General features: G+C 42.8%; 1 protein-coding gene across 1 annotated transcript in view; it reads left to right on the top strand.

Moving 5' to 3' along the window:
- Positions 1–18,154, top strand: part of LOC132403371 (branched-chain-amino-acid aminotransferase, cytosolic-like) — a 52,813-nt gene extending 34,659 nt beyond the window's left edge. Inside the window, exons 2-3 of the mRNA XM_059986787.1 lie at positions 17,398–17,508; positions 18,092–18,154. Coding sequence (XP_059842770.1) covers positions 17,398–17,508; positions 18,092–18,154 — 174 coding nt within the window. The remainder of the gene's footprint in view (positions 1–17,397; positions 17,509–18,091) is intronic.
- The last annotated feature ends 1,840 nt before the right edge of the window (positions 18,155–19,994 follow it).

Raw genomic sequence — 19,994 nt, 5'->3', positions numbered from 1 at the left:
TATTCCCTCAGACCCTACAGGAGGCAAGTGCAGAAATTGCCAGGGCCCTAGCAGAGATATTTAAATCACCCTTAGTGACAGAAGAGGTACCAGAGGATTGGAGAATTGTCAATTCCGCTGTTTAAAAAAGGCTGTAAATAGAAATGAGGAAATTACAGGCCAGTGAGTCTGACATCAGTTATGAGTTGATTATTGTAAGGGACTGAATATATACACTAAATATTTGGATAGATATGGATTGATCAAAATAGTCAGCATGACTTTGTTCATAGTAGGTAATTTCTAACCAACCTTATAGAATTGTTCAAGTAAGCTACCAGGAAAATGGATGAAGGCAATGCTGTGGATGTTGTCTGCATGGACTTTAACAAGGCATTTGAGAAGGTCCTGTTTGGGAGTTTGGTCAAGAAGGTTCAGTCTGGCATTCAGGATGAGATAATAAATTAGATTAGACACTGGCTTTGAGCGAGAAGCCAGAGAGTGGTTGTAGAGTGTTGCCTCTCGGAGTGGAGGCCTGCGACTAGTGGTGTGACACAGGGATCAGTGCTGGGTCCTTTGTTGTTTGTCATCCAGATCAATAATCTGGATGGTATTGATATTAACTAGATCTGCAAATTTGCAGATGACGCTGAGAGTGGGTGTGTGGTGGACAGTGAGGAAGGCTATCATGGCTTGCAGAGGGGTCTGCATCTGGTAGAAAAATAGGCTGAGAATTGGCTGGTGGAATTTAATGCAGACAGGTGCGAGGTTTTGCATTTCAGTAAGACCAACAGTGAAAGGTCGGGTACTGAGGAGTATGGTAGGATAAAGAGATCTGGGAATACAGGCATATCATTCATTGAAAGTGGTGTCACAGCTAGATAGGGTTATAAAGAAAGCTTTTGGCACATTGGCCTTCATAAATCAATGTATTAAGTACAGAAGATTGGATGTTATGTTGAAGTTATATAAGTCATTGGTGAGGCCTAATTTGGAGTATTGTGTGCATTTTTGGTCACCTACCTACAGGAAAGATGTAAGCAAGGTTGAAAGAGTGCAGAGCAAATTTCTAAGGATGTTGGGAGGTCTGGAAGACATGAGTTATATGGAAAGATTGAATAGATTAGAAATGTATCTTTAGAACATAGAAGATTGAGGGGTATAGATAGGGTAAATGCAGGCATGCTTTTTCTACTTAGGTTGGGTGAAACTACAACCAGAGGTCATGGGTTAAGGGTGAAAGGTGAAAATTTTAAGAGTAACATAAAAGGAAACTTCTTCATTCAGAGGGTTGTGAGAGTGTGGACTAAGTGGTCCATGCAAGCATGACTTCAACATTTGAGAAGTTTAGATAGGTACATAGATAGCAGGGATATGGTCCCTGCGCAAGTCTTTAAGAATAAGCAGTTTAAATGGTTTTTGGCATGGACTAGATGGGCCAAAGGGCCTGTTTCTATGCTGTACTTCTCTATAACTGCAAGTTAGCCTTTTCGTTTATGAGCTAAACATACAGCTTTTAGTTTGTTAAGTAACCATCAAATCAAATGGTGCAAAAAATGGGTAATTGGAACAACGCATTGATTTTCATTCCAAAATATGTTGTTAAAACTTGCCAGTATTTTGGCAAACTTTGGCAGCCATGCTATTGTTACTTTGAGGCAAAGTATGAGATCAGGGCATTGAAGAACCTGTCATAGTGCTGTGGAAATGACAACGTAGTTTACACCCATACCAAACTACTTCGAGCACTTATGCATCACACAGGCTGGGATGCCAATATGAATCCATGCTGTGGATAACAGAGAAGAAATGCTACAAGCTATGGGGCACCCAGCACCGTCATATGGAGCAAACCATCAATAACTTTGCTGACAATACAACCATTGTTGGTAGAAACACACACAAAACGCTGGTAGAACACAGCAGGCCAGGCAGCATCTATAGGAAGATGCACTGTTGATGTTTCGGGCCGAGACCTTTCATCAGGACTAACTGAAAGAAAAGATAGTAAGAGATTTGAAAGTAGGAGGGGGAGGGGAAAATCCAAAATGATAGAAGACAGGAGGGTGGGGGGGTGAAGCTAAGAGCTGGAAAGGTAATTGGCAAAAGGGATACAGAGCTGGAGAAGGGAAAGGATCATGGGACGGGAGGCCTCGGGAGAAAGAAAGGGGGAGGAGAGCACTTGAGGGAGATGGCGAACAGGTGAAGAGTGATGGGCAGAGAAAGAGAAAAAAAGGAGGGGGGGGAATAAAAATAAAAATAAATAAATCAGGGATGGGGTAAGAAGGGGAGAAGGGGCATTAATGGAAGTTACAGAAATCAATGTTCACACTGATGAAGGGTCTCGGCCCAAAACGTCAACAGTGCTTCTTCCTACAGATGCTGCCTGGCCTGCTGTGTTCCACCAGCATTTTGTGTGTGTTGCTTGAATTTCCAGCACCTGGAGATTTCCTCATTGTTGGTAGAATCTCAGGTGGTGACGAGAGGGTGTACAGGAATGAAATATGCCAACTAGTGGAGTGGTGCCGCAGCAACAACCTGGCACTCAACGTCAGTAAGACCAAAGAGCTGATTGTGGACTTCAGGACGGGTAAGATTCCTCATAGAGGAATCAGAAGTAGAGAGAGTGAACAGCTTCAAGTTCCTGGGTGTCAAGATCTCTGAGGATCTAACCTGGTCCCAACATATTGATGTATCTATAAAGAAGGCAAGACAGTGGCTATACTTTTATTATGAGTTTGAAGAGATTTGGCATGTCAACAGATACACACAGATTTGGCATGTCAACAAATATACTCAAAAATATCTATAATTGTACCATGAAGAGCATTCTGACAGGCTGTATCACTGTCTGGTATGGAGGGGCCACTGCACAGGACCGAAAGAAGCTGCAGAAGGTTGTAAATCTAGTCAGCTCCATCTTGGGCACTAGCCTACAAAGTACCCAGGACACCTTCAGGGAGTGATGTCTCAGAAAGGCAGCATCCATCCAGCACTGAGGGCATGCCATTTTCTCACTGTTAACTTCAGGTAGGAGGTACAGAACCCTGAAGGCACACACTCAGCAATTCAGGAATAGCTTCTTTCACTCTGCCATCCAATTCCCAAATGAACATTGAATATTTGAACACTACCTCATTTTTCTAATGTACAGTATTTCTGTTTTTGCACATTTTTAAAAAATCTATTCAATATATGTAATTGATTTACTATTATGATTATTTATTTTATTTACTATTATTATTTCTTTCTCTGCTAGATTATGTATAACCACTGGTGGCATAGTGGCATCAGTGCTGGACTTTGGGGCGAGAGGTCCTGAGTTTGAATCCAGCTGGCTCCCTTGCACGCTCTTCATCCATGCTTGGGTAGAGTGTTGGAATGGGCTCCGCCAGGTTACAGATGCCCAGTTTGTTTTTTTAAATTCATCTTTATAAACACAATTTGTCTTTCGCATATTGGTAGTTTTTTTCCCATCTTTGTATAGTTTCTCATAAATTCTATTGTATTTCTTTATTTTCCTCTAAATGCCTGCAAGAAAATGAACCTCTGGATAGTATATGGTGATGTATACATACTTCGATAATACATTTACTTTGACTTTGATTTCATTGCACTAGAGTGCTCCCTAATTTCATTCAAGAACAACCTAGCCCTGAGTCTAATTCAGTGTCCCCAACTTTTGTCGTATTCTTAGCACCGGAGAAAACAATTTGTCACCATATGCCTCGTTTAGCCTTTTCATAAGACAAAAAGAGAAAAATTTGGCAGGTAAGGCAGTATCTGTGGAAAGAGAGAAAGTTAAGGCTGAAGGGCTGAGGCCTGAGAAAGAAGGGAAGTGAGTCAGTCTGGATAGTAGAGAAGGTGGGAGAGGGTAAAGGGTGGAACAGAGGGAATGTCTGTGATAAGTGAAATAATGATTCAGATTTATTTATCACATGTACATGGAAACATACTGTGAAATGTGTCATTTACAACCATCACACCTAAGGATGTGTTGGGGACAGCCACAGATTCCAGCGCCATTGCATGTCCAGAACAACACAGAGCACGATGAAACAGGACACAACAAGCAACAAAACAAGCCTCATTCCTCCCTCCCACACACTTACTCACACAGACAACCCTCCAACTCCAGAACAGGCCCCTGGGCCTCCAAGACTCAAGGCATTTTCCATCGGGTGGCAGCTTCCGGACTTCCAATTGACATTTGGACTTCTATCTTGTTATTTACCCCTGCACTAATCCATAACAGGACAGCATGGCTCACACTCTGTGGCCACTGACTGACAGGTCCTCAAGCCTCTGGCTTGCACGAACCTGGGAAAGCCCAACAAACATGAATGCTCATTGTCCCCATGTCCACATCCCTATCCTTCAAGCACGGAGCAGAGGACACAACTGCGCATGTCCTCAGTAACTAGTTCATCTCACTAGTTCAATCGTGGAGTGTACTGCAGAGGCCTGACGCTTAACTCCTCCAACTCCCTGTATCTAAACTCTAATCTGATTCAAACTCCCACATCACTGCCCAGCTCCCCTCTCTATCCCCCGAACCATCCCGACCCAAGATCTCAATGGCGATCACAGCTCAGTGCTATCTAAAGCTATTGCAGGCATCTAGAAGTTTAATGCAGACATTAAATGGATTGTTAATCTCCTTTGTCTATGTGATGACTTTGCCAGTGTTGTGAAGTTATAATAATGTTATATAGTCTAGCCTCCTGCAGGTCTGAGTATACAAACGAAAGGGGAAAATTGGAAGAGGGAAATGGTGAGCATAAATGCTCACTGTTGATATGAAGGGAAAAAAAGAGACAATTACCTAAGGATGGAGAATCAACAGGCAATATCTGGATTTTTTTCCCTGGAGCAGCAGACCTGATAGAGATTTGTAAGACTATGCAAGGCATAGATAGAATAGACAGTTGGTATTATTTTCCCAGGGCTGAGATGTCTAATATTAGAGGGCTTGCACTTAAAGTGAGAGAGGTAAGTTCTATAGAGAAGTGCGAGTAAGTTTTTTACACAGAGAGTAATGGGTGCCTGTAATATGCAGCCAGGGTTGGTAGAAGAGGCGTTTAAGAGCACAAGAAATGAAGGGATATGGGCATTGAGTAGGCAGAAGAGATTTATTTAGCTACATATTTCATTAACTTGGTACAACATTATAGGCTGAATGGCCTCTTTCCCTGCTGTACTGTTCTCTGTTTTACTTCCTATCTAAAATTAGAGAATTTAACACTGTCTTATTGGCTGCAGACTGCTCAGATGAAAGATGAACTTCTGTTCCTTGAACTTGCAGTAACATTACAGAACTCTGTTAGATCACTGGCTAACACTTACCATAGAGAGGAACACCAGTTTAATGATATTAATATGTTGTCATATTTTAAGGTGAACTGGTCCAGGGCGTGCCACCTTCAGGATCTGTGGGTGGATTCTGAGGTGTAATAGCAGAGCTGGATGATGGGTGCCAGGTGAGGGTATCTGAGCTCATCAATCCGGGATTACTCTCAAGAATCAACTGCTGCAAAAATCTGCTTCACGGGGACTGTGGTTTCTGATGAGGTATTGGTATTGTGTGGCTGTGCTGAGGCAGCAGGAATGGTATGCTGGGCAATTAGTGTCTGCTTGCATTAGGCATGCCATATTGAGCTCCAGCTTCTGATGTTTATGTTGAATGAACCTGCCACTGCTAACTCGGAACAGTTGGGTTGAGGTGGGGCTGGTGTATATACACACACACACACACACACACACACACACACACACACACACACACACACACCTTGCACTCAACCCAAGCGACATCTAGCCTTCCTACCACCTACACCCAGTTGCCCTCCACAACTCCTGACACCTTGACATCTTTGAGTCTACCAGTTCCCCTATGAAGTGTTCCTAGAGTCCAAGAGTCATAGAGAAGTAGAGCACATCTAGTTCATGCCGAACCATTTAAACTGCCTTAACCCATCAACCTGCACTGGCACCCTAGCCCACCATACCCCTACTATCCATGTACCTATGCAAGTTTAGCTGAAATGTTGAAATCAAATTCACAGGCACCACTTGTGCTGGCAGCTCATTCTACACTTGTCTAACCCTCTGAGTGAAGAAGGTTTCCCTCATGTACCTCTTAAACTTTTCACCTTTCACCTTTAACCCATGACCTCTGGTTGTAATCCCACCTAACCTCCACAGAAAAAATCTGTTTGCATTTACCCTATCTATACACCTCATAATCTTATATATCTCTATCAAATCTCCTCTCAATCTTCTATGTTCTAAGGAATACATTCCTAACCTATTCAATTTTTCTTTATTACTCAGATATTCCAGACTTGGGACATCCTTGTAAATTTTCTCTGTACTCTTTCAACCTTGTTTATGTCATTCCTGAAGGTAGGTGACAAAAACTGTACACAATAGTCCAAATTAGACTGCACCAATATCTATACAACTTCAACATAACAGGGGCAATGTACCAAAAGCTTTATTTACCACCCTATCTACCTGTGGCAGCACTTTCAATGAATTATGGACCTGTATTCCTAGATCCCTTTGTTCTACCACACTCCTCAGTACTCTGACATTCTCTGTGTAAGACCTATCTTAGTTGGTCCTACTGAAGTGCAAAATCTCACACTAGTCTGCATTTTTCCAACTGATTCAGATCTCTCTGCAAGCCATGATAGCCTTCCTCGCTGTCCTCTACAGCCCCCATCTTGGTGTCATCCACAAGTTTGCTGAACAGTTAACCATATTCTCATCTAGGTAGTTGTTATAGATGACAAACAACTACACACCCAGCACTGATCCCTGCAGCATGCTACTAGACGCAGGCCTCCAGTCAGAGAGGCAACTCTCTGGTTTCTCCCACAAAGCCAATGTCTAACCCAGTTTACTACCTCATCTTGAAACCTTCTTGACAAAACTCCCATATGAGACCTTGTCAAATACCTTGCTAAAGTCCATGTAAACAACATTCACTGCCTTACTTTCATCCACTTTCCAGGTAATTTATTCAAAAAACTCTATAAGATTGGTTAGACATGATCTACCATACACAAAGCCATGCTGACTTTCCTTAATCTGACCATGTCTATCCAAATACTCATATATCCAGTCCCTTAGAATACATTCCAATAACCTTCCCACAACTGATGTCAGACTCACTGGTCTATAATTTCCTTATTTATGTTGGGAGCCTTTCTTTAACAGCAAAATAACATTGGCTGTCCTTCAATCCTCTGGTACCTCTCCTGTCACTAAGGATGATTTAACTATCTCTGTTAGGTCCCCGGCAATTTCTGCACTTGTCTCTCGTAGGATCCGAGGGAACACCTTGTCAAGCCCTAGGGATTTACCCACCCTGACTTGCCTTAGGATAGCAAACACCTCCTCCTCTATAATCTGTACACGGTCCATGAAGTTGTGAGCTGAATTCCTTACTCTGGAATCTAAGTATGTCACAAAGCAGAATGCACTACTTGCTTTTCTTGTGACTGCGAAATAACAGCTCCGGCCTTATGAGCTGCGGTTTATGTTGAGAATGCTTCAAGGGTGCATCTCATGATCACTCACACTGTGCCATGCTGGGTAAAATTCAGATTCAGTGCCGTGAACTCAAAACTATCTAGTCTCAATTTTACCCAGAATTTACCATTAATGTTATTTCCTCGGTTTTAGGTTACACAGCATTGAAAACTACTAGTGCCATGTGAGCAGCATTTAGACATGGGGAATGTTTCTGCTGAAATGGAGCAGATTGACAAAAGACTCAGTTGAAGTTTTTTTTTTCAAATCAAAGTATGTTTTGAGAGAGTGAATGCAGAAAAACTGTTCTTTCTGTAGGAGGGGCTTTTAATTTGAAGCTGTCACTGAGACAGTGACCAAGAGAACGTGCTCAATGTAGAGGACTGCTTCTACTAAAGAACATGGTCTATGGTGTGGTTGTGCCACAGAGACTTGTTCCTTGTAATAGTAGATTTTGTAATATATTTGACATTGAGAAATGTGCAAGAATAAAAATGACAGCAAGATGGTTGTGGATTAGTGTAGCACAGTGAACCAAATTGCTTCCTTTTGTATCAAAAATGAATGTGAAACAAACACATTATAAGAAGATTTAAATATCTGGGAAAAACTATTGAATTTTTGTATTTATCTTTAAAGAATAAAAAAATGAAATGCTGTCATTGATTTAAAAGCTTGTGAATCATTGCTTAACTACTCTTGTTCTTTTCAATGAATGACTAAGAGTTAAGGAACAGAAATTACATTTTATAGCACCTTTCACTGTCTCAAGATATGACAACTAATTTATAACCTATACTGTGTATTTTGATTTCTTGATGACTAGTCATGTTTGCTAAGTCGAAAGTTACTTCCATTTCATAAATAAATGTGGCATTCATTGCGTCCACAATCTAGACAAGACATCCAAAACCCCTCCTTATACTTCCCAATATTTATCAGACAAATGCCTGTTTCCCCTGCTGAAAGGTGATTAAAGTGTTCCAGACCAGGACCTTATCTCATGAAAGTTTCAAAGCAAAACGCCCAAGTTTTGGTTCAGCTCTGGTTGGACTTTATCCAACATGTTTTCACCAAACCTCAGGAGGGATAAATGGATCTTTGAGGAGTATGATGAGATTCATATGTCACCAAAAGTCATTAACCAGTCCTCATCAGTGGATCAGAGATTGAGAGGGTTAATGACTTTAAATTTTGAGATGCTATCATTTCAGGGGAGCTGTACTGGGTCCACTACGTAAGTGCTATTGCAAAGAAAACAGGGCAGCACCTCTACTTGCTTAGAGATTTGAGTGGATTTGTGATGTCATCTAAAACTTTGACAAACTTCTACAGATCTGTGGCAGAGAGGATATTGACTGGTTGCATCATGACCTGGTATGGAAACACCAATGCAAACACCAATGCCTCGAATAAAAAAGCTTATAATAACTTGTGGATACAGCCCAGTCCATCATGGGTAAAGCCATTCCCCCATCGAGCGTGGAACATTTTTGCAGCATCCATCATCAAGGATGCCCTCCACGCAAGCCAAGCTCTCTTCTCATTGCAGACATTGGGAAGGAGGTACAGGAGCTTCACGACTCAAGGACAGTTATTAACCATCAGGCTCTTCAATCAGAGGGAATAACTTCATTCACCCCAACATTAAACTGATCCATAACTCATGAACTTACTTACAAGCACTCTTCAACTCAAGTACTCAATATTTATTTCCTATTTGTTATTATTATCAACATTATTATTTTCTTTTTGTATTTACACAGCTTGTTGCCTTTTGCACAATGGTAGTCCATCTTGTTGGCTGTGATCTTTCATTTACTCTATTGCGTTTCTTTGTATTTATGGTGAATGCACAGAAGAAAGTGAATATAAGGGTTGTATACCGTAACATATATGTACTAACAAATTTACTTTGAAAGACTCTATCAGATTTCTATATGTACCATGAAGAACATTTGTCTGGTTGCATCACAGCCTCGTATGGAGTCTCTGGTTCACAGGATCATAATTGAATCAGCCAGTTCCATCATTGGCCTAACACTCCCCACCACTGAAGATACATTCAAGAGGCAGTGCCGCAAAAACTCAGCATTCATCACTAAGAACCCTGGCTATTTGAGTAACGCCCATTTCTCGTTTCTACCATTAGGGAGAAAGTACAGGAGCCTGAAGACCCACACTCAGCAATTCAGGAAGACATTCATCCCATCTGCTATCAAATTTCTGAACAGTCCATGAACCCATGAACACTACCTCATTATTCCTTTTTTGCACAATTTATTTATTTTCCAAAAAGTAATTTTTATGGCTTTCCACGGTACTGCTGCTGCAAAGCAGCACATTTTTCATGATCACAAACACAAGAGATTCTGCAGATGCTGGAAATCCAGAGTTACACACACACAAAATTCTGGAGGAGTTCAGCAGGCCAGGCAACATCTATGTAAAGGAATAAGGAGTCAACGTTTTGGCTGAGTCGCTTAGTCTCGACCCAAAACGTTGACTTTTAAATTTAACCTTATACTGTATAGTAAGTCAGTGATAATGAGCTTGACATTAAATATCATAAAGGTTTATGATAATGAACCTGATTCTGATTCTGCGGTCAATGCCTTAATGATTTTGGAATAATTTGGGGGTTAAAGAATTAATTGGGTGAAGTTGCATTATCATTCTGTGCTTCACATATGGTTTCTTCATTGGTTCTGTGTCCAGATGCCCAGACTCTCTCTCTATCTCTCTCTCCAGTGCTGTGAGACTATCACCACTGGTAAACAACAGTGGTTGAAGAAGATGGGTCACCATGACCTTATTAAAAATAATTTGGAATGCACGATAAATGATTTGCTCATTTGTCATATGTATGTCAAAACATCAGAACATAAAGTGAAACACGTTGTTTAGTTCAATGGCCAACACAGTCTGAAGCTAAACTGATGGCAGCCCACATAGCATGTCCACAATTTACTAATCCTGACCTGTACGGCTTTAGAATGTGGGAGGAAACCAGAACCCCTAGATGAAACATTGCTTCTTGAGGATAATACACAAAATGCTAAAGGAACTCAGCAGTCAGGCAGCATCGATATGGGGGAATAAACAGATGGCATTTTGGACCAAGACCTCTCAATTCCCCTCCGTAGATGCTGCCAGACTTGTTGAGTTCCACCAGCATTTTGTGTGTGTTACTCTGAATTTGCAGCATCCAGCAGAATCTCTTGTGTTTATAGTTCATAAGGATATGTATTTTTCAGTGATTAAGCTATTTTTGCCATAACAAATATTGTATCATTGTCCATGCACAGGATTACACTACATCACAATACCAATAGTATATTTTGCTTAGCCTTAATGATACATGAAATTTCACTGAATAAACCAGTTTTCAGAAATGGTTGTATTTATCTTAAGGGGAAAGGAATGCAAAGCTTTTTTACAGTTGTATAAATATTCAATCGTGCTTTTTTGTGGAGCTGCCAGTGCCTTCAGGGAAGTTGTCCTTCACTGTGAGAATATGACACTTCACTGTCAGGATGTAGCTAGTAGTGGCTTTCTGTTAGTGGCTGCTGCAAACCTCTCAACCATGACCATTAACAATGGAGAATGAGCATTCAGGACAGTACTGAGAAGCTTGAGGCCGAGCCACAGTCACAGAGAGAGCAGCAGAAGGAATAGACCATCCACCCATCTCTCCATCAGTCACCTCCTGTTCCATCAGTGGGAGCATCGGCAGTCCCCTCCCTCCACACCCAACACTGGCATCATCAGTCACCTCCTGTTCCATCAGTGGGAGCATCGGCAGTCCCCACCCTCCACACCCAACACTGGCATCATCAGTCACCTCCTGTTCCATCAGTGGGAGCATCGGCAGTCCCCTCCCTCCACACCCAACACTGGCATCATCAGTCACCTCCTGTCCATCAGTGGAAGCATCGGCAGTCCACACCCTCCACACCCAACACTGGCATCATCAGTCACCTCCTGTTCCATCAGTGGGAGCATCGGCAGTCCCCACCCTCCACACCCAACACTGGCATCATCAGCCATCTCCTGTCCATCAGTGGAAGCATCGGCAGTCCCCTCCCCACCACACCCAACACTGGCATCATCAGTCACCTCCTGTTCCATCAGTGGGAGCATCGGCAGTCCCCTCCCTCCACACCCAACACTGGCATCATCAGTCACCTCCTGTTCCATCAGTGGGAGCATCGGCAGTCCACACCCTCCACACCCAACACTGGCGTCATCAGCCATCTCCTGTCCATCAGTGGAAGCATCGGCAGTCCCCTCCCTCCACTCCCAACACTGGCGTCATCAGTCACCTCCTGTCCATCAGTGGGAGCATCGGCAGTCCACACCCTCCACACCCAACACTGGCATCATCAGTCACCTCCTGTTCCATCAGTGGGAGCATCGGCAGTCCACACCCTCCACACCCAACACTGGCGTCATCAGCCATCTCCTGTCCATCAGTGGAAGCATCGGCAGTCCCCTCCCTCCACTCCCAACACTGGCGTCATCAGTCACCTCCTGTCCATCAGTGGAAGCATCGGCAGTCCCCACCCCTCCACACCCAACACTGGCGTCATCAGCCATCTCCTGTCCATCAGTGGAAGCATCGGCAGTCCCCACCCCACCACACCCAACACTGGCATCATCAGTCACCTCCGGTTCCATCAGTGGGAGCATCGGCAGTCCCCTCCCTCCACACCCAACACTGGCATCATCAGCCATCTCCTGTTCCATCAGTGGGAGCATCGGCAGTCCCCACCCTCCACACCCAACACTGGCGTCATCAGTCACCTCCTGTTCCATCAGTGGGAGCATCGGCAGTCCCCTCCCTCCACACCCAACACTGGCGTCATCAGTCACCTCCTGTTCCATCAGTGGGAGCATCGGCAGTCCACACCCTCCACACCCAACACTGGCATCATCAGCCATCTCCTGTCCATCAGTGGAAGCATCGGCAGTCCCCACCCTCCACTCCCAACACTGGCGTCATCAGTCACCTCCTGTTCCATCAGTGGGAGCATCGGCAGTCCCCACCCACCACACCCAACACTGGCGTCATCAGTCACCTCCTGTCCATCAGTGGAAGCATCGGCAGTCCCCACTCTCCACACCCAACACTGGCGTCATCAGTCACCTCAGAATTCGACAGTATTGGGGTGGAAGTAACTTGGCCTCAGCGCCAAGGGACTGCCTAGGAAAATGCAATGCCAGAGAGCATCATCATTTAACTTAAAATTGGGTGCTGTCTTCCATTTGTGGTAGGCTGATTTAAGTTAGTTATTAAGTTTTCCATTGTGAGATCCTAGCATTGCTTTATTTGTGTTAGTTTTGGGGTGTATAACCCCACTTTTGCATCCTTTCATATAGATCTTCGTACACTCTCTTCTCAAAGATGATAGGTATATGGACAGGAAAGGAGTGGAGGGTTATGGGCTGTGTGCGGGTAGGTGGGACTAGGTGAGATTAAGAGTTCGGCACGGACTAGGAGGGCTGAGATGGCCTGTTTCCGTGCTGTGATTGTTATATGGTTATATGGTTATAAGACTTCCCCTCCTTTACCATGACTGCAGCTCTCCCACCTATTCCTGCCTCTGATCCTCCTCACCTCTTTGATTCCCCAATGTTCATTCATATGCCATGCTTCATAATACCATTGAATAAATCATGGTTGCGTCATCATAAAATAATTGTGCACTTTGATTTCACAGAGCTTGAGGGAGGAAACTGTTGACACGTCTCTTTTAAAATTCTTAATGCCCAAAGCCTCAGTTAATGCAACAAATAAAAGAATCATTTAATATTCATATATTTCAGTCTTTGACTTCATTTTCATCACTGTGATTCATTCACATACCTGTACTTCATTTTAAAATTAGCAGTGCAGGACAGGACAAGACTGAATTATTCTGCTGTTGATGGATACCAGTAGGATCATTGGGAAAAACATATGCTTAGTTTAGATTTAAATCCCTTAGAATTACAGAGCTCAGAAAAAGTTATTAAAATTATCTGTTCTCATAACCTGGAAGATAATGATTTGAAATGTCTGAAGAGAAGTAAAAGTTAATTCACACAATAATATAAGGGAATTCAATATTAAAATTCTGCTGTTTAATTGATAACTTAAATATATTCCATTGACAATGTTCAAGGGAAAAGTTATTTGGAAGTTGTTTTCTAATTGAACAGCGTCTGTACTATTTTGAAATAGATGTTTATGGGCTCAAGCTTTTCTTCAGGGTCTAGACTCATGACATTTAAGTGCAGTACGCACTGAGCGCTATATTATCACTTGGAGGTAATGTTAAATTAGCGCTAGTTTGTTCTCTTAGCTGGACGGTTTGAGAAAGAACTGCTGAATTCATCTGCTAAGTCATCTAATAAACAACATCACTAACCTGAATTAAACTAGACCTAATCTTCTGCGCTCACCTTACCCACTCCATCCTTGTCACTTTCGAAAGCACTATGCTCGGCTCACTACATACCCAATACCCTCCTCGTCATCAAACTGCAGATAAGGGAGGTTCCTTTGTTCCATTGTGGAACACTGACAGAAACAGAAACTCCTTACAGAAACTCCGAAGCTCTCAGATGCTTCCCCATACCTTCGTTTGGACTATGACCTCATGATTGAACACCAAACCTCTATCTCCCAGGCCATTACAAATCTCTTCATATCAGGAGATGTTCCCTCCATAGCCTCCAACTCGGTAATGCCCAACCCCATCCTGCTTGTTTTTATCTTTTACCTAAGATCCACTAACAGGACTGCACTGGTAATCACATTATGCTGCCTGCTCTTGCTTCATCTTGAACTTATCTCCTCAAATAAATTTAACAAATAAACTATTTCCACAGATGCTGCTTGGCTCACTGGGTTCCTCCAGCAGTTTGCTTTTCACTCCATATTCCAGCATCTGAGGTCTTCTGTGTCTCCTCTCTCTATGCTAATGTGAACTGCTCACTTGTTTTATTGATGTGAAATTTTACTGTGTGCAAATTAGCTGAACCTTTGGCTTCCGATACTATACTTCAGAAGGGCTTTTTTGACTGTGAATCACTAGGAGACATTTCGATGAAAAGAACAAAACAGTCTGCATTTCGTGCTCATGCTGAGAAAATGTATGTCACAAAATTTAGTTATATTCATGAATTCAATTTGATCTGGACAAACTTTCACATAGAATGGAGGCCATTTGACCCTTCAGGTCCATGTCAGCTTCTAAGAGAGCAATGCAATCAAGGCCATTCCTTTCTCGTTACCTCTTGTAGCCCTACAACCTACTCTCTTTCACAGGGCAATCTACTCCCTTGTTGGATTGTTTTCTCAGGCTAGGGTTGTTTTCTCTGAAATGATGGCAGCTAAAGGGACAGCTGATAGCAGTTTATAGAATAATGAGGAACATAGATATTTCTCATAGTCAGAATATTTCTCAGAGTGTAACAGTGTGAAGTATTTGAGGACATGATTTAAAGTGAGTTTAAAGGAGTGCAGAAGATCCAATTCAAATCTAGACCCAGGAGCTTACAATGAGGGCAGTAGACAACAAGAATACTGATGCAAAACCTACAGACATACTGTAGTTTTCCATATTGCTATAAAATGGCATGCTTGTTTAAATTGTACCAACTATTCTCGACTGGTTGCTTCCACTACACTTGTTGATTTATTTTTAACAGGTAACTGAGTGGCTCAGAGAGTCAGAAGGCAACACCAGACTTTATTAAATCAGCATTAAATGTAAATGTGTATGGCAGCCACTGTCTCCCACAGTTCGGATAGGAGCCAAGTCTGCCCATTGGGAATGTTTCTGGGTTGCTGCATATACACTGTAAGGCACTGTGCTCACTCAGCCCAGTACAGCCACAGTACTAAGAAGCAAGAAGCTAATTATTTATAAAACAAGGTTAACTGATAATAGAGCCGGATTCCTACAGCACAGAAACAGGCCCTTTAGCCCATTGAGACGGCACTCACAACCAACCATCCATTTGCACTAATCCTACACTATTCTCTTTTATTCTGGCCATGTCAAGATTCAAGATTGTTGGTTGTCATTTGTCAGTACACAAGAATAAAGGAGAATGAAATTATTGTTACTCCAGCACCGAAGCAGCACCAAAAAAGACACAGTAAGCATAGTGCTGTTGTCTTGTGGTGCATCGGGCAGCACACTTGCTGTTTCCAGAGCACTTGTCTATTTTTAATGGGGTCGACCCAGCACGGATGGAAGGTATGCAAGGAGCTGGCAGGATTTGAACTCGGCTCCATTTGCCTCAAAATCCAGTCCTAATGCCTCTGCACCACTGACCCACTACACAATAAGCATAAAGAGCATAATAAATATAAATACATAAGCTTAACTAATATATTAAGACTGGTCTCATTACATCAAGCAATGCTAGGTACTGGAGTAGCTGTACATAAGGTAACTTTGACAGGATTTAATGAAGTAGTGGTGGTGGAGGTTGTGGTGGCGAGGTGTTAATCAGCCTGATGGCTTGGAGAAAGCCTCTTCCCTGATGGGAGTCCATGAGCAGGGTTGGTGGGATGCTTCATGACATTGTTGGCCTTTTGCCGGTACCTTTCTCTATATATGTCCTTGACGGCAAGTAGGATAGTGCTGGTGATATGATGGTCAGTTTTAACAACCTGTTGTAAAGCGCAATGCTGCCCAACCTGCCGAGTTCCTCCAGTGTGTTGTACGTGTTGATTTGACCACAGCATCTGCAGAGTACTTTGTGTTTGTTGTAAAGCCCTCCTGTCAGCCACAGTGCAGTTTCTGTACCACACACCCATGCAGCAGGTTAGGATGATCTCAACTGCACATTGGTCGAAGGATGTACATAGTCCAACTCTCTTCAGCCTCCTCAGAAAGTTGAGGAGTTGGCAAGCTTTTGTGACTGTGGAGAATGTGTTCTGGGACCATGCTAAGTTGTGTGAGATGTGCGCTCCCAAGAATTTGAAAATACTCAGTTTCCACTACACTGCTGCTGATATAAAGAGGGATGTTAGTGGTATGGGTTTTCCTGAAAACGATAACCATCTCCTTTGAATTGTTGACACCGAGGAACAGATCATCATTGTAGGTCATATCACTTACTCATTAGGGCAATTTATATGGTAATTGGGAATTGGTTTACTATTGTCACATTTACTGAAGTACAGCGGAAAACTTATTCAGCCTGCCCTTCCTTAGATTATTTCATCACCAAAGACACTCTTAAATTTCTACAGATGTACTGTGGAGGGGAGGCTATGCACAGGATGGAAAGAAGCTGCAGAAAGTTGTGAACTCAGTCAGCTCCATCATGGGCCTTTGTAGCATCCAAGACATCTTCAAGGAGCGATGCCTCAAAAAGGTGGCATCCGTCATTAAGGACCCCCATCACCCAGTACATGCCCTCTTCTTATTGCTACCATCAGGAGCCTGAAGGCACACACTCAGCAATCAGGAACAGCTTCTTCCCCTCTGTCAGCCGATTCCTAAGTGGACATTGAACCTGTGAACACGACCTCACTTTTTAAATATATAACCATATAACAATTCCAGCACGGAAACAGGCCATCTAGGCCCTTCTAGTCCGTGCCGAACGCTTACTCTCACTTATATATATTTTATATATACACAGCTTCTGTTTTTTGCATGACTTTTAATCTATTCAGTATATGTGTACTGTACTGGATTTATTTATTTATTTATTATTAATTTTTTCTTCTGTATTATGTATTGCATTGAACTGCTTGCTGCTGCTAAGTTAACAAATTTCATGACACATGCCGGTGATAATAAACCTGATTCGCATTCTGAAAATTTTCCACTGATCTGATTCTTATTTGATTGGGTGTCTTCCCTGCAGGTGTTTGAAGGTCTGAAGGCATTCCGAGGGGTGGACAACAAGATTCGGCTATTCCGACCCATGATGAACATAGACCGGATGCTGAAATCAGCCATTAGGGCTACTTTTCCTGTGAGTACTGTGAAATGGTTGTGCTGCTATTTACCTCTACCAGATGATTCTTTCAGATTGTAACAGTGCTGAATAATTCTGAGGAATTTCTCTGAGTCCACAATATCAGTTGATATTAGACTTGATTCTGATTCTGATAACATTGCATCACGGTAGTACAAGTGAAAAGCAATAACAGAATGGAGAAAGTGATGTTACAGTTAAGTGCAGGCAGACAATAAGGTGCAAGCCCATGATGAGGTAGATTGTGAGGTCAATGGTCCATCTTAGTGTACAACAGATCTGTTCAATAGTCTTAGATAGAAATACCTATCTGAGATAGATATATCAAGATAGAAACAATCCTTGAATCTGATGACCATTTAACCTTCCACTTGGCACCTCTTTGGGATGTGGGAGACAACCAGAACTGGTGGTGGGGTGGGAGCTCATGTGGTTACTGAGAGAAAGTTCAAGCTTCACAGAGAGTGCATCAGAGATGGGGATTGAACCCAGGTCACTGGGGATATGAAGGTGCAGCAAGACCTAGTGTGCAATTGTACAGCCCTATAATACTCATTTCTCCCCATTACTTTCTTTACAGCTCTTAAATGTCTTACTAAAGAGGCAGCGGGCTAGTGGAAAGATATTACTCAGAAATAACTAGATGTTCTTTCTGAAAGATTTCTGGATATAAGGTACTTAAGTAACTCCTTGAACTCATACTGAGCACTGTACCAAGATTTTGCAGCTGTTTTTTTCAGAAAGTATAATGTGATGCTAACAGTTCTCCACAAAAAAAGGTGTGTGGCGGTGTGCTACACGCAGCGCTGTAATAACGACACGGAGTCCGTGAGCTGCAGTTGCAAGAGAGATTTATTCAAACTTCACGGCCTCGCTTTAAAGCCTTCCTGATCCCGCCCTCCCCGGGTGGGAATGCTGTAGGGGGCGCGTATTCACAGTCCCGTCCCGCGCGCGGGCTTTTCCCCTTGCTGGTGAAGCAGGCTTGGCCCCCTTTTTGGGACCGGCCTCTATGCCGGCGGGCGCCACTTTGTGAGCCGGTTCGAGTGCGCTGGGGTCGCCACAGGTGGTCAATTTAAGGTCCATTTCTGTCCTGTGGGTGTCCCAGTTTAGGGTTAGGAACATTGAGAATCTATGAAAATTGTGATCACCATTGAGTACAGAGAACACTATTCTCTAAGCAGACCATACAGCAGCAAAAGGAATTACAGGTTGGGCAGGTATGTTATTTCTACATTGTGTGTGCAAGAGTATTGGGTTCCTCTCTTGGACTCCAACAAACTTCTTACTGCTACTCCAGCCTCCAACACCTCATCTTGTTCACTCTGCCAGACGGGCCATTCTCCAGTCGGTTTGCTGGGTTAGATAACATAGATTCAACATGTCAGGCAGTATCTGCACAGGAGAAATAGAATTAACATTTCATTTGATGTACAACCAAGGCAAATTTGTGTAGGTTTTTAAAATTTCCTTGATTCTGATAAATTCTCATTCCCCAGGTGCTGCCTGGCCTGCTGACTATTTCCAGCACTCTCAGTTTTTTATTTTAGAATTCCAGCGTGTGCAGTCTTTTCAAAGTCCAAAGCCTTGAGATTCATTTTCTTGCAGGAATTTACAGGAGAATAAAGAAATACAATATAGTTTATGAAAAACTATACATAAACGAAGACTGACAAACAACCAATGTGCAAAAGAAGACAAATTGTGCAAATAAAATAATTCCGAGAACATGAGCTATAGAGTCCTTATAAAGGAGTCTGTAGATCGTGGAATCAGTTCAGAAATGAGGTGGCTGAAGTCATCCACTATGATTCGGCAGCCTGATGGTTGTAGGGGAACAGCTATTTCTGAATCTGGTCACGTAGATTCAAAGGCTCCTGTACCTCCCACTAATGATAGTAGCCGGAAAAGAGCAAGGCCTGGATGTTGGAGGCCTTTTATGATGGATGCTGCTTTCGAGTGGCAGCGCTCCAACTGAATGTATTATGAGTGTGATTAAAAGCACTTGCTATTAATTATCTGTGGAACTGCATTACGCCCTTCAACTTCAGTACAAAGCTTTCAGTGGAAAAGTTTTTTCCCCTCTGTCTTGTGGCAGTGAGGAACACGGTGGTGTGGAGGAAATGGCTCACTTGCATGCCTTGGCCTTGTGGATGTCTGGTGGCAGGTGGAAAAGTTGGTAGGGACAGGAAGCAGGTTTGTTGTTGTATGGCCCTGTGGTGTTTGGTGTAGGGGCAGTGGTTGTCTGGGAGGAGTGAGCTGTGAGCCAAGATGTTGACCAACACATTTACTCCATTCACAAGTACTCGTCGATTTATTGTGTGTTCCAGTGTTCCTGCTAGAGGCACTGAGGGTTACCAGCAGTTCCAAAGATAACAGTATTTTCAAATTAATACATGTTTACTAATTATATGATGACTTGAAATGAAATAGAGCAATCTATGATCATATTGCAACTTTCACTGCTGAAAGAACATCACTGAGTA

Source organism: Hypanus sabinus, chromosome 13, assembly GCF_030144855.1.
Source record: "Hypanus sabinus isolate sHypSab1 chromosome 13, sHypSab1.hap1, whole genome shotgun sequence".
Lineage (NCBI taxonomy): Eukaryota > Metazoa > Chordata > Chondrichthyes > Myliobatiformes > Dasyatidae > Hypanus > Hypanus sabinus.
This window is presented reverse-complemented; position numbering and strand designations above follow the sequence as displayed.